The 16,221-nt window shown below is 42.3% G+C and overlaps 1 protein-coding gene across 7 annotated transcripts in view; it reads right to left on the minus strand.

The window, feature by feature from the left end:
• KLF12 (Kruppel like factor 12) overlaps window positions 1–16,221 on the minus strand; it is a 247,158-nt gene that overhangs the window by 71,953 nt on the left and 158,984 nt on the right. For all 7 annotated transcript variants that reach the window (XM_042805795.1, XM_042805794.1, XM_042805799.1 and 4 more), the window contains exon 5: window positions 8,168–8,303. In XM_042805795.1, the coding sequence (XP_042661729.1) occupies window positions 8,168–8,303 (136 nt within the window). The remainder of the gene's footprint in view (window positions 1–8,167; window positions 8,304–16,221) is intronic.

The raw sequence follows: 16,221 nt of genomic DNA on the forward strand, positions 1-16,221 counted from the left end.
GCCTTGAGCAAGTCACTAACCTGTGGATAATTATAGTATTTGAACACACAGGGGGCCTGTACAATTTAATGAGTTAATGTTTCCAAAGAACTCCAAAGATAAAAAGTGCTATATGAATTATAATCATACGCTATTGTTTTGGGGCATTTTATTCTAAAGCACTTTTGTGTAAATATATTTAGTATCATAAAATCCCAATAATGGCAAAGTTTGGTAACTACCTTGAAATGACTGGCCCTTCTTAGACTGAAATTTAAATTAGTTAACAAATGTAATCTATTTTTGAGAAGACAATTATATGAGACAATTCAATATAAACACTGAGCTGAAGCTGGGAAACAAGAGCTTTGACATTTCTTTTCTGATGGATAAAGGTAATGAAAGAGACATATAGAAAGGTATCTATGAACCCCCACACATTACAAACACCTCTCTTGCTGCACTATGTTGGTTCCCCAAAATAGCCTATGTGTTGAGTTACCTTTTTTCTTTTTAGCATATAGACTTCTATCACAGTTTCAGGGTTAATCATTAGACCCAATGAAGTTAACAGTAGAACTCCTCTGGACTTTAGCAGAGCCAGGATCCCTTGGTTCTTCCAGCTTACTATGCACTTAATTTAAATATTTCTCTTAAAAGGAAAATATTACTCCTAGCAATGGTGTGGTAAAATATATACTGAAAAGCAATGTCTAGCACTTCAAAGTGATTCAAGAGAAGAAACAGACAGCCTAATGGCAATGTGTCCTTGCTCTAGATTCATCTACTCAACAGTCATGGTAACTTACTGTTATAGGGGAGATAGGAAAGCATAATTTTGCATAGACCAATCTAAAAGCACTTTTATCTTCAAATTAGCTTTCTTCAGGGAACAATTTGACGATATCTCTATCTCCTAACACAGTGTCATTTAAGCAATACTGTCCTTTCAAAGCAGGCAGCAATGTCAATTTTTTTGTAGAAGCTGCTTTTGATTTACAGTTGCCATCCACCTGGCCCCTGTTCCTAATGATCGCTGGCTGATGGGAAATCTGTTATCTTGGCAAAAGGCTCTGGGACATATACCAGCAAATTTCCACACCAAAAATCCTAGAATCTCTGTGCATGCACAGAATGGCATCCTTTGATTTTACTGCCCAATTGTCAAGTTATTACACTTTTTTTTTTTTTTTGTAAAATATCACATATTGAAAAAAACAAAACAAAACAAAACAAAAACATTTTCAAATAGTGTAGGTCCATTTGGATTATTGAGACCAAAAGCTCATGGTTAATGCCTAAAGGGCCATTCCCATAGGTATGCAGGGCTTTCAAACTCTTGCAGTAGAAGTCCTTAGTACAGCTTTACGCACATTCATTCTTACATACAAACAGCGGATTCTGAGAATTTAAATTCTACTAGAAGAAAGTTTGTAAAGTGCCATATAAATACACTGTAGAAGAAGTCACTATTTCTTTAGCGAGTTATCTGAACTGCATATAGGTAGGAGAAGTCACACCTATAGTAGTTGCACAGGCCCAAAGTTTAGATGTACTGGTTCAGTTTCTTCTTCAGTCACAGATTTCCAGCATGGCCTTAGAAAATCACATAGAGCGATTCCTCATGTATAACTTCAGCAATGTTAAGTTTTATCACTCTCCCTAAGCCATTTGTCCAGGATCCTTTTATAGCCATCAGGGAAGGCAGGCACCTCCAGAAGGTAGATGATCACAACTGATGATATGATTGGACCTAGAAGTATGCACATCTTTCCACCGAGGAAATCCAAAATACTTGTGCCTAACTGTTACATAGATTACATTGTGAGGGATGAAACTTGATGCAAGGACATGTCCAAACTGGCCACTCCAGTACTGCCCAGAGGTTCCCTAAGCTAGATGAGATGAAGCACACCTTTGACAGATTCATGGTGCCCTTGGGTCATTAGCCAACTTCCGACCCAGGAACACTTTTCACTGAAGAAACCTTTTCTCTTCTCCCACAGGATACATGTCTGAAACATCCCTGAAATAATGACACAGTGGAGGCATCAACCATAATAAAGATGACTGTCACCAGTGTCTTCTACTTACATATCTGCATACACACCTCTCTCTCTATTAATGTTTAATAAGTCAGTTCAGTTTGTAGAGTGACTCTGGAAGAGGGTGAGGAGAAGTGACACTGCATAACAGCCCGTGGGGATGTGGGAGACCCACCAGCAGTTCTGCTGAGTGTGGGGTCCAATTTCCCCACAGGAGCGTTGCAGCAACTGTGCGATCTTCTCCTCTAAATTGCCTTACTGCAATGGAAAAATGTATCCCAGACTTGGGAAATCTTCATGAGAAATTAAAATTGAAACTGATGTATTCCCACGATTTTGCTTTAGAACAATTTGCATTCTCCAGTGAAAAAAAATGCTTTATTGAGAAATTCTGGACCAGCACTAGTCAGTTCTCTATCTGTAAAATCACCATCCAATTGTGTGCCAGTTTTAAAATAAGCATTTATTCACGAAGGGCGGATGTACCGGAGGAGGGAGAAGCGAAGTTCACACAAGTACTGCCAAAACACCCTCGTTTATGTTTCTTGGAGACTCAGGACAAAGTATTTTGTCTGCGAGTAGAAGAAAATACTGAGGTGAAAGTTCCCTATAATGAATAGCACAATGGTAGTAATGATTGCTGCTGAAGCAGGAAAACAGACAATATCAGTGTAGAAAATGAATGGCTGATGGGAACACAGTTATAAACCTCAAAAGAGATAAAAATCAACCACAGAAGCTGATTTACATTGAAAAGGAGGAGGGAGAAAAAAAAGAGATCTAAGGAGAAAAATTCAGACTTGAAAGATACACACCAATTTAAGAGAGTACATTGGTACGGTGGCTGTGCTGTCTGCTTTGGAATTTCTTTTTTGTTAGTGCAGTATCCAAAACTATCTTCCACTGTATTGCAATAACAAAAGCCAGCAAAATTTAAAAATAAAATAAGATGATCACGATAGCATCAATGTATCAATCACATAACGTAGCCAAAGACAAGGGGGGTATGGTCAAAGCCCCTAATCTCATTTTTATACAAGCACTCAGTGGCACTCAGCTCAGTGCAAAGAAGAGTTCATGCTAAAGGTCACCACAATTACATCCAAATGACAAATCACATTTCTATGAATAAACTGCAGCTATAACTACAAGGATTCAGGATTTCCTCTCTGAATTTTCTGCCTCTCCATTAGTCCAGAAAAATAAGATCCTACCTCAAGCATCATCAGTTTACATACACAGGGAACCACAGGGTTCCCCTCTGCCTACAAACCCCAAGGAGGGAAAAATCTAGAGAGAGAAGGAGGAATTTCTGGATCTTTGCATTTTTACCAATACACTGATCAAAGTTCATGCTAAAAGTCACCCTCTGCCTCTCCCACTTCTGCCCTCAGCATCTGCCAGTAGGAGACCTTATGTTGTATGTGTTCAGGGACAGAGAGCTGCATGTTGTAAAATAACGTATTTACTGTGCAAGTGTGCAGGGAAAGGAGATGAATGCCCTGCTCCAGGTTTGCATTACTATGTACCAGGGAGATGGCTCCTGAGCCCCACTGCATGAGGGCTGCCAGGCTGAGGGAACAGCATGTTGCCTCTGAGAGGGGCCCCTAAAAAGTTTCACTGGTCTTCTAGGGCTTGACTAATGCCTTCTCTTCCCTTGGCTTCATCAAGATTTCTAGATTGTATCTGAGATTTGACCCTGAATATATGATGCTGTTCTTGCTGTGTAATAAGCATCAGTGGTGTCAGGCACATAAAGGCAAATCGACTCTTTGTTAGGGAGCTACATGCCAAAATGAGTTTGTAAAACACGCTACAAAAAGGATGAAATGCTGCTTACAATGCAAAGCCCACTGAAATCTACATATTGCTGCAACATTTATTATCAGCCAGAGCATATTATCTGAGATTAATAAATTATTTTTAGTCCATATTATGGTAAGGCATAGCCACTGACATAAAGCAGCACTGTCACATAAAGAAATTTCACCAAAGTACCGTGCCTGAAATAATGACTTTGTTTATGTATAATTTTACATTATTGATTGGGTTTGCTGAACTGAAGAAGGACTATGAAGTCATTCCAAAAGAACTACTGGGAGGTCTGGAAGCTCAGCTGATATAAAGCGAGCAGCAAGAAAGCAATTTCCCTGAGAAAAAGTAGTTGTACTTAGTTATTTTACAAATATGCAAGCAAATTACATTCTATTTAAGTAAATAAGAACTAATGCCAAACATGTAGCTTCTAGTGTGTGATTGTCACAATTTTTACTGGTAAGAATTTTTTTCTTCTAAGACTATACTGGACCTGAAACAAAGCAGCAACACAAGCAGATGCCTTCCAGTTTCAGAGGACATGAAAATCAAAGCTTTCGTATAGACATTCCAAACTGTCCTGTGACCCAGCTACGTAAGAGTAATTTCCAAGACAACAAGCTTAAAAATGTCTGCATTAAAATAACAGTTCCTCCCCAAATACTGCCTAGTTGATTTCCTTCAGTTTGTGGTTAAAACCTTGGCATTGCTAACCCCACCTGACAGATTTAGATCCAAGGGAAGATGCTGGAACACTCAGTATCATCCTGTCACTCCCAGATTCTGGCACACTGACTCCCCAGTCAGGCACCATGGATTTCTGTACCCTCACCTCACACCAGAGATCTGCAGTGCTGACACGTGTGTCCCAGGCAGCTGTCTGCACTGCCTGCAGTCAGTGGAGAGGAACGGGCACTCATGGGCTCGAGTCTCTCCCTAAATTAGACAGCAAAAGAATTACCGCCTGGACACGCCAACTGCTATCTGGGCTGTATGCAGGGAGGAGAGATAACTAGCTCAGATGGAGATACCTACATTGCAGATGTCTAACTAGATGTTGTGGTTTAACCCCAGCTAGCAACTAAACACCACACAGCCACCTGCTCACTCCTCCTCTCTCCCAGTGGAATGGAAAGGAGAATTGAAAAAAAAAGTAAGAGTCGTGGGTTGAGATAAGAACAGTTTAATAACTAAACTAAACTAAAATACAATAATAACAACAGTAATGATAAAATAATAATGACAATAGTAATTATAATACTGATGATGAAAAGGAATATAACAAAAAGATAGACAAAACCCAAGAAAGGACAGGTGATGCACAAGGCAATTGCTCACCACCCGCTGACCGATGACTGAGCAGCGATCCGCCCCTCCCAGCCAACTCTCCCCAGTTTATACACTGAGCATGATCTTCTGTGGTACAGTTTGGCTAGTTCGGGTCAGCTGTACTGGCCACGCTCCCTCCCAGCTTCTTGTACCCCTGCTTGCTGGCAGAGCATGAGAAACTGAAAAATACTTAGGATAAGCACTACTTAGGAACAACTAAAACATCAGTGTGTTACCAACATTATTCTCACACTAAATCCAAAACACAGCACTGTACCAGCTACTAGGAAGAAAACTAACTCTATCCCAGCTGAAACCATGACACTAGGCAAGACAAATCCTGAACCCCACAGACAACACACAGGGAAAGTCAGGAGCCTCATCAAGGCAATCACCCACAGCCCCACACATTGTGTGAAGGGCTGCACAGGACCAATCCAAAGGAAACACCCACCACAGGGTATTTGAAATCCCTTTGTTCCTGGAGAATAGGTGGCAATAGACAATTATATATACATACATACATACATACATACATACATATATATATATATATATTTAGAATCCTTATGCAGGATAATTTAAAACATGTTTGAAAACCAAACAGGAAAAGGTCAACTGTTGTCTTGCACCTGCCACAAAACATCTATAATCTAGGCTTGGTATTTTCTTTAACAAAGACAGGATTGCAAAACAGCAATCTGGTACTGGAGGAATAGATGCTGCCATCCCTTTGGGGGTGCTGTACTGTACTTCCCAGACAGCATATGCAAGAAGTTATTTTTTGTTGTTAACTGTATAACTATTCACATGAAAGAGCTTACAAGCTCACTTAAGAAAGAACACACTCTGTGGGACAGTCTTCTAGACTCTGGGGTCCAGTCTGCCTCATTTAGGCACTTAGCTTATACCTACACTTTAATGCCTACTGAAGCAGTCCTTCTGTGCGTGCCCCTACGCTGCCCAGTTATTCAGCAGAACAGTAGGTGCCTTTCCATGTCCTCAGAGGAAATTCCTGTCTGCTAAGTTTAGATGCTGAAATAGAGCACACAGGATCTCCCTTTGGAAGACTTCAAAGGCACTTTCCTCTCTGCAATAAGGGTATGTAGAATGTGGGCTTTTACTTTCATTTTTAGCTTTGCTAGATGTCTAATTATTAAGGTACCTGTTATGTGCCTAAATTCACAACAGAGCCTGCCTGAGAAAGAAATGGATTGAGTGAAGTCAGTATAATTTGCTAACATCTCTTTTCAGCTCAGCAGCTGCATGTGTGTGGTATCTGTGACTGAGAATGAAATAAAGACGACGACAAATTGCAGATCACAGTCAAATTAGATTTTCCTAATGGGGCTTTTGAAATAAACTAACAGATTACTGTTTAAATAAAACCTGTAACAAGGATGAGTTGATGTTATATTATTAAATTTCTTAATTTAATTCTTAAGCTCCAGAGCCAGCCAAGTAATATTCAACACGTTTACCTTCACAAACTGTGGAATGTATTATGGAAGAGCTAAAAAAGCTTTTCATGGTTTGACCAATTCTCTAAGTGTTCAAGCAATATCAAACACAGAGAACAGTATCTGCCTGCCAGTCATACATGAGAAATATTTGCTAGATCCCCATGCTTCCTCTTTTAATTAATTAGACAGAACTATTCAGTGCAAAATCACGATGAGTTGTTTTATTTTTCTGGCTTATTATGTGTGCTATAAACAGAGAAAAAAATACTTAGCACTTCAGGGCCTAGTGTTGTAACTAGCAAATTCAAAATACTTGTAAGGCCTGTCTATCGAGCAATAATGTCACTGGTGAAGAAATCTTCCCTTCATTTTTCATTGTCGGAAGGGGAGCATGCCAATTACAGCTAGAACCAATGCCCTGTGTTGTCCACAGAGACCTCCCTCTCTGCTTAAGGGGAATATAGGTTTGAGAGTCACAGTTACTGTGCTTGACTACAAGACAAATTAGCAGATGTCTGGTGAAAATGCAAAAAAAGTACTTCCTCCTCAAACATGATGTAGAAACATCAGCGCTTTTGGCTACTGATGGCCAGGAAAACAAAGCCAAATATAATTAGATATCACATTAAGACATCTAAAATCCATCTGTAATAAATTACATAACAATGTGTAATGGCCTGTTATTATATCCCTTACTACTTAATAATGCCCAGAATGCTCATATTTTGAACCTCTCAGATAAAGTAATGTGTTTTGTGGGTCTAGCACAGGCTTCAGTGCCTGGAGGCTCTAGTCCTATTTCCAGCTCTGCTCCAGACCTACAGGGTGACCTTTATGCATAACCTCATTTTCCTCACCTATAAAATGGGGATATTAATACTTATTTACCTCACAGTTGGTTCCCTTCCAGCTGCTACAGTCACTGAGCAAGCTCATGCATCTACAGAATTGCTAATGTTCATGATAAACTGTTTTGGGTTTTTTTTCAAACAAGCAATACAGACGTTAAATTAAGAACATATTTGTCTGTCCAGTGAGTGAAGGTACACAGAAAAATAACAGCAATGGAAAAACTGTTCAAAGCCCCTCACTAATTGTCTTTCAGTGACACTGTCCTTCAGAAAAAAACATACGTAGTTCCTATTTGACAGCAACTAGAATGAACGTCTTGATGCTGCTTTCAGTCAATAAAAAATTTTATGTTTTTTGAGTGAAAATCTAACCTGGTCTCCCTTTACAGAGGACATAAAAACACTGCAAGCTTTGCAAGTAAATAAAGGGGAAGAAACAATTTCAATTTGAGACTTCAGCTAATAATGAGGGCAGAGAGAAAGAAAGGAAAAGATTATCTGAGAGAGATGAGAGATACAGACATCTCTCCCTGAAGGGAACAAAGCCACACAGAAGAGATGCTGGCAAGTATGCCGACCCGCAGCTGGGGGGGGACACCCCTGCGGTGCCGCCGAGGGCCAGTGCCTCCATCGGCCCGAGGACTCCTCAGCAACACTCATCTCGCTCTGGGAATGTGATACTTACTCTTGTACTGCTCTGGCTATGGAGAGCGCTGTAGATCCAGTTTCATTAACGCTATCTAAGGTCACATTTGGCAGGTCGTCATCATCACTGTCACTTTTAATTTGTCTGGGAGATAGGCCTCGGGGGTCCATTTGTGCTGGAAAGAGACATATAATGGATTAATATGAGCGTGCTGAAATTAATCTCGTCCCAGAACAACATCAGGGCGCACAACACATCCGCTTGCTCAGGCCGGATGGCACCGCTTGTGCTGAGCTTCCCAAATCAAGTGATGGATGGGCAAAGTCACCTAGCAGTGCTACAGCTGGGTGCAAGCATTTCTAGCGGCATGCAGGCGTGTGAACACACGCAGGCTACACCGACGCCTTCGGCGGACCTGAAATAAAACTGCACATACAATATTCATCAAAAACTCGGTTTACCCTCAAGTTACTTACTCCACTCATCTTCAGAAAGTGAAGAAAAAGAGGTACATCTGCTTTGTACAACACAGAGCACTCGAGAGCAAGTTTTACAGCTAAATTTCAGGAGCAATCTTTGATTCTGAGTGTTCATCATGAGATACCAGGTTGGGACCGATGTCACTCCAGTCAACTAAAATTTAGGCATCTGAAAAAAACGAGTTGTCCCGATTTCTGACTCAGTTCAACAACAGTGTCAAGCTCTCAAGGAGCTTTCCCTCCACATTACACATGGCAAAGCCACTGTATGTAACTTCATACAGGCAACTAACTTTCAGGTGTCTCATGTCGGTCAGATTTTTCTGAAAAGTCACATAGTCTCAGGTCTTACAAATATATGAAGATCAGGAATTGCAGGACTGTTTTATCCATCCACAGCTTACAGTATCCATACTGTACGGCAGTGGTGCAGGTGCCCAGGTGCAGGCATGGTGGGGGCTGTGGGGCAGCCCCTGTGCGGGGAGGGGACACAGCTGGTTCCAGCTCCAACCCACCCACCGCAGGGCACGGCTCGGCCCCTCCGCCGGGGTGGGGGCATCCCGGGGGAAAACGTATTTAAGAAAGGGCAAAAAAGTGCCACACAGTTCAGAGCAAGGAAGAAAGCGTGAGGAACATCCCTGCAGACCCCAGGGTGAGGGGAGAAGGAAGGGGAGGAGGTGCTCCATGGTGGAGCAGAGGTTCCCCTGCAGCTCACCGAGGAGACCGCACTGGAGCAGGCTCTCGTGATGGGAACTGCCACCCGTGGGGGACCCACGCTGAAGGAGGGGAACAGTGTGAGGAGGAAGGAGCGGCAGAGAGGAGCTGTTATGGACTGACCACAGCCCCCATTGCCCTGCAGTGCTCTGAGAGGGGGAGGTAGAGGAATGAAGGAGTGAAATTGAGCCTGAGAAAAGGAGGTTGGGGGCTGGGGGTGGTTCTCACCATCCTAATCTGCTTTTAATTAGCAATAAATTAAATTAATTTTCCTCACTTTCAGTCTGTTTTGCCTGTGATGACAATTGGTAAGTGATCTCCCTGTCTTTATCTCAACCCATGAGCTCTTCCACCTTATTTTCTCCCTGTTCCCTTGAGGAAGGGGAGTACGAGAGCGGCTGGGTGGGCATCTGTCAGTCAGTCAAGATCAACCCACCAGAGTTACATTTTGTGCTAAAAAGAGATGGGAAAGAAGAGTGTAGAAAGGTAGGCTACTTGACTTCCCTTTTATCCTGGCTGCTGCCCTTCAAAGGGAAGAAAGCACAACCTGCATATGGGCAGGGGGAGGAAACCAAGAGATGAGCATGGGGGGTGGGTGACTGTGGGGCACAAGTGTGACCTGGGATAGTCCCGAGAGGAAATGTGGGGTTGCTTCTGTCATGGGACAGACCCAGAGACAAACTTCAGAGGTGAAGTAGACAAAGAGGCATTCCTCCTCACTCATGAAATACCATGTAGGATTAGTAAGTGCTGAGAGACATTGAAAGCAGCTGGAGTGCAAAACTGGAGAGATGCCTGACTCTGCAAGGGAGGCGCGGGAAGGGGTAAGGCAGGCAGAGAGATTTGTTTGCAAACATGTTTATTTTGTTTGGTCAGGTGAAATAGGGGAATCCAAGATCATTTATTTAAAGAGCTAAATTGCAGTTTGTTAGCTTGTACTCTCACTGTACTGCAGTATCAGATAGAACACTTTCAGGTCTTGCAACATGCTTTTCAAGAAGGTAGCTGTCATTCTTACTCAACTCTGGCTAACCACAGCTCTGGACAACAGGTATCACAGGTTCCCTTTAAAGATCATGAACAGTCCAGTGGGCCTACAGCTAGAGAGAAGCTCCAAGAGTCACAGTTAGATTTCCCATTTTACCATGTTTCTTGTGTTACCCTATTCACTGACTCTAGAAAAGGGACTGAGTTACACTGAAAAATGGGAGGGCTGTAGATACCCAAGGAGCTGTGCAGCCATAACAGAAGCACTGATGGATAGCTGGGCTCTTGAAAAGAAAGCACTCCCCAAATGAGTAATGACTCGAGGGAAAGTTGGTCTTAAATTTTAATTTATGTCTTAGCTGTGAACCATCTCTGAGTAAAAGAACAGTGAGTGATTATAACTACCCTTCAGCTGCATTTTTTATTATGTTAGAGAACTTCATAAAGAAAATACTATTAAAATATGTTCAGTAAGCTGATGCAACAACCCCTTCTGAAGCACAGTGCATCTACAGATGCACAGTATGACTTCTATGAGCACAGTTTAGGTGCCTTAGTAATACTGGCTACATCTGGACTGCTTATTATTTCTTCTTTGCTTGTCAAAAGCACAGACTGTTGACAATGAACAACGACCTGCATAAGACAAATGTACAGCATCTTAGAAATTGTTCAAAACATTAAACTGTTTTAGATGGAATGAGAACCATCCTGACCGTGCTTCTTAAAATCATGACTTACACATGATGGTATTCAAAGCATACCTGAGCGTTAGGGATAACCTAGTATTTGATTTAGAAGCAACTGAACCATCTAGTCAGCTGATTTAGCCCCAGAAAGCTACATCGAAATAAGTGCTATTTCCGCCTTGTTCCCTAATGTTCCTTCTTAAAAGCAACTTTAAGTATGAGAATTATTGCTTATTTCAACATTTCTTCAGTTTTTCTTAAAGTGAACCTCATTAAAAGAATTTATGTTTGTATCTGACCAATACTTAAATGTTGCTACATGTGATGCTTTTCGAAAGTTAATGTTTGTAAATAAAATTGTAACAGAAACCTATGTATGTGATACTTTGTATTAACTGTGGCTTAATCTGACTTGCACTACAGCAAAAGTTTTAAGTAGCTAGCTCAGAAACTTTCTTAATGTTTAAACCTAAGCCTAACTTGAAATCACAACAGTTGTTACATAATTTAGTCTGTTTTAGAGTTATACACCAATTTTGATCACTTAAGTGTGAATACACCTACATACAAGGAGACAGTATAAATGTATGTGAAAAATCTTAAGTACTTTTGTCCCCCATAAAACATGTCGTTTTATTGCAGATTGCCAGCTCTTAAAAACATTATTGAGACTCCAATTATATTTGGTGGCATTTTTAGGTTACCAGAGAAATGTACTAGGATGAGAACTCTCAAATATCTTCTTTTTGTTTCTGCTCAGTGAGGTAAATCCTACTCTGTATACTCCTAACACAGCAACGAAGTTGCCAACGGGGTCGTGCTTTTTCAGGTAGGGATGATTTGGCCCACTGGGCATGGTTTGCCCACCGGACATCCACGTCTGAGCACATCACAAGGTGCTGCGATGTGTGAGCATGGTGAGAACAGAAGGCGAGGAACGGAAATGTGTCAGTGGTCAAATTCAAAGGCTGGCAATTCAAGGACATTTCATGTTACATTTTTGCAGTGAAGCTAACTAAAGATGATAATTAAATTAGAGAATGATCTAGGGATTATTCACTTATTTTTTAATGTCAGCCCACACACACATATCATTTTTTGTCTCCCTCTCCATTTGTGACCTCTTCTCAGCTTGCAGACTTGGGTGGCCAAGTTGTTGGGGAGCTGAGGTGACTTACCAGGAGGCTGAGCTTCACCACAGCCAGCTGGTGTAAACTGCCCTGTTTTCTCATCAGCGTGGCCACAGCTGCTGCAGGGAAACACAGACTTTAAAGCTATTCTCCTCCCAGAAATGAGCCATGTGAATAACCAACTGGCCCAAAGCCTAACAGATATCTCCTCCTCACCACTCACTACAGTGTGCAAACTGCAGTACAGGATTTTTATACATTCAGAATTCATGACTCCTACTTATGTCAACAGCTTTGACTTTCTCTTGGACATCTAAGAACAACTGTCAAACTGCTGCCACCAAGGTTTATAAATACCAGGGGCAGTTCATAAACACTGAATTGAGAGTAATTATTGGCCTAATAAACATCAAACTGTAAAGAATGAAGAGACGCAGGCAAGAGATGATTTAGCAAATGAGATGAAAACGGTGGAGGACAAGTTAGTAATGGAATGCAAGCAAGGTAGAGGAGAGCCCACAAAACACGTCACAGTGCATTTTAACCTCCCTTCATGCTCTATCTTGCTCTGACGACCAAGTTTTTCCTTGAGCTTAGGACCATGGGTCCAGAAAGGACCCAGCTGAGTCACTGAATCAAGTCATCCCTATCACAGGCTGTCGCATTTAATTGATAAGGCTCAGGCCTTAAAACTGAGCTGGTTTTCTTGCCCTTGCTGCTCCTCTTGAAAGGCAAGATTTGTCCAACAGAGCTATCCAGTGGTTTTGTGAAGTGTGAATGAGGCTACGCGAGGCAAGCAAAAAGAAACAACTCAGAGGCTGCTTTTGTGGGACAACGGTATCATTGAAAGAGTGCACAGGAGCCACAGGAGCAAGCTGTTAGCGCTCCATGTCAGAAAGACTCGCGAGCCAGGGGAGTTATTAAGAACATCTGCAAGTGCTGAAGGCTGCAAGAGGCCACATTGCTTTCCATCCTTGCTAGCCCCAAAAAACAATGATCCTTTTTGCTAAAGGAAGTACAGAGAATTGCTCTTGATGCATGTACATACATGCAATCACTTCTCAATGTCCCCTTTGCCAAACTGTACCAAAAAGGAGTTTCCCTTTGGGCAGCATGAGCAAATTCACTCTCTGTACTTGTTTCAAGGTAAGATGTGCAAATGGGTCTCACACAAGACGCATACCAGCCTGTAAATACTCCAGAACTTGGTCTACCATCATTACTATTGTATCTGCCAACTTTCAGTTGCCAGGAGGAAAAAAGATGACCTGGATTAGCTATGAGCTTGCTTCTATTTCTATTGAACTAAACAGTTTCCTGGCTTTAAAATTTATGCTGGCTGTGGGGGCCACACAATACCTGATCCTGTTTCTCAGAACAAAATTGCCCCTTCTACAATGCTGGAACAGATTTAAACTTGCACAGCAACTTTCTAATGAGCACTGATTGAATTTGTGCTTTCTGGCACATGGCTGTGTCATTTTTGACATGGTACAAGATTAGTCATGTCATGAAGGCAAAGTCTCCAGGAAGGATTCAGCCTGCTAAGGGCAGGCAAACCCCTCAGGACAGGACGCAGTCTCCACCTTCCCACGGGAATAACTTGAGCACAGAGCCACACCTTCAGGCTATTTTTCTCCTTCTCCACTCTCTAAACTTGTGCTCCTGTCTGCATTGAGGCATCTTTGGGGAAGGGGGAGGACTGCAGATTTAAATCCCTCCAGGCTGACGAGAGCCCAGCATGCCACCCCTCACCTCTCACACAAGTGCTGGTGTTACTAGGCTGTTCGGTAAATACTGTCCTCTGGCTGTCATATTTGGGCTCCACCCAAATATGTCCTAATCACTTTGCTTCTTTCCAGTGATTATTTATGGATATGCAGCTCAAGTGCTCTGACCTGGTCAGGCAAGGCCAAGTGCCGTCAAAAATCCTGCAGTTAGATGCCTGTAGTAGATAGTCTGAACCTAGGCACTCTCAGGGGTGAAGAGGGTCATACACGAACACACTGCTATCACCACTTACCATCACCTGATTTTTTTTTATCCAGTCCAATTTCCTGTGAGCAAAAACAATGAAAACTTATCCCATCAGTATGCTGATAAAGACCCACTAGACATAATTTCACATCTACATACTATCTTTGATTTAAAGGCAAATCTGAGTCCCCTGGGTTAAAGATGAATTAAATGTTTAAAAGCAAAAGAAAGCCATCAGGAGTTTTGATTTTTTTTATAGCTAAGCCACATAGTATTAACTAATGCCGAAGTGACTTGTTATGAGATGATCCTTGCTGGTGTGAATTGCAGAGAGAGAAAATGTCTACATCCTGAAATATTGAAGCCTCTGGCTCATGTTATCTTAATACCTCAGTTTTCTCCATTAAATTAACTTCTCTAATAACTTTTCAAACATACATACATGTAGGCCTGCTGATAGACCACCACATAATAAAAAATGAATTACGCTTAGTGGCTCTCAAAATAACTAAAAATCTATTCCTGCTTTTCTGAAAGGACTTCCAAATTCAGAGTCCATTTGCTTTTGTTTCACATATTAAACTACCCACCCTGCCTTCTGCGAAGGATGCCTAATATTCAACCTGCTAATCAAAATGATTGCCCATGATAGGATTTCCAAGTGGCTCTGACATCCACCTACTAGACTTGCAGCCACGGGCAGGGTTACGCAGGTCTGAAGTGGAGAGAGTAACGCCAAGATCTGTGCTAGGTGAGACGTCAGCCTGGATGGTGGAGAGGCCCCTCTGGCCTTGCTAGTTCTGATCCACACCCAGGTGACATGTTTGCTCTTGCAAACATAGCCACAGGCTTTTACTGCAATGGAAGTTTAAATTATGCAGAAACGTGAAGTACCTCAAACAAGGCAGAAAGAGTCATGTTTGCTGGTGACAAATGTTTTTCTTAGAAACTTCTCTCCAGCTGCTTCCAGTGCATGCTGGCATACAGCAGGTAAAAGAAGATTATCTCTAGCTGCAAGCAACAGTTGCTTTGCACTTATCTCCATTAGGAATGGAAAACCAACTACCACCCCACACCCCAAAATTAGTATTTACAAGGATCTCATTAGTATGGCTGTTACACACGTGTGTCTGTGTGTCTGGGGAGCATGAAGGACTGAAGTAACAAAGCGACATTTGCTGCCAAAATCCTAGAGGCATGGTATTGGAAAATATGGTTAAGAAAATTATATGGCACTCATGCTTTAGTACAATATACTATTAATCTGCCAGCATCAGAAACACTGTGAAAAAAGTAGTTTGAACCTAATAATAATAATGATAATCTGCCACTCACACTGACCCCATAACCCAACAGCACCTAACAGTATGTTTCCATCAGCCCCCATCCTCTCTGAGAGCCCTGGAACCTCAAGAGCTGGGTGACAGAGGGAGGGGAGGGAAGAGCCTCTCACCTCCTGCTTTCTAGCACCTGCATGGTAAATACAACCACCCCCAACCCTCCCATACAGCCCGCGGAGGGAGATGGCTGCCTTCAGGGGTGCTGAGCCCACCCGCCTCCGTGGACAACACAGGGAATTCAGTGGTGTGAGACTCCCTCCCTCCTCTCACCAGGTGCTGGGGCACCGGTCTCGGCAGAAAAAAGTGGGTCAGTGCCCCCTTGAGCCACTGTGGACCAGCTCCTTGCTGGGAAGAAGAGAGTAGCCTTTGCCATGAGACTCTCTCAGGTCTTGGTTTTCTGGGAAAAGAGTCTGGGGGATCTCAGTAAGTGCCTGAAGATGGGATGAAGGTAACAGTACGGAGCAGCCTTGTTTGCTCCCGCTCTCTCCCCGCCCACCACCGTTCACTGAATGCCAAAGAGGTGCCTCAGTCCCCTGCAGAGATGCTGAAGAAAATGATCTTTGGACTCAGGGCCCTAGTGGGCAAATTTGGAAGACAAGTAATTCACAGGGGGGCACAGTAATCATCATTAAAACCAATAATAGGCCAACTCTTGCAAATGCTGTAGTGTCTAAACCATAACTTTGGTCTCTGCATTTGGCATAGTCTGGTACCTGGAACAGTGAAAGAAGGAAACCGCTGGACAATAGTGACTTCGTTTGCTCTTTCTTAAATTGC

The sequence above is a fragment of the Tyto alba genome, unplaced genomic scaffold, assembly GCF_018691265.1.
Source record: "Tyto alba isolate M040663 unplaced genomic scaffold, T.alba_DEE_v4.0 Super-Scaffold_45, whole genome shotgun sequence".
NCBI classification, from domain to species: domain Eukaryota; kingdom Metazoa; phylum Chordata; class Aves; order Strigiformes; family Tytonidae; genus Tyto; species Tyto alba.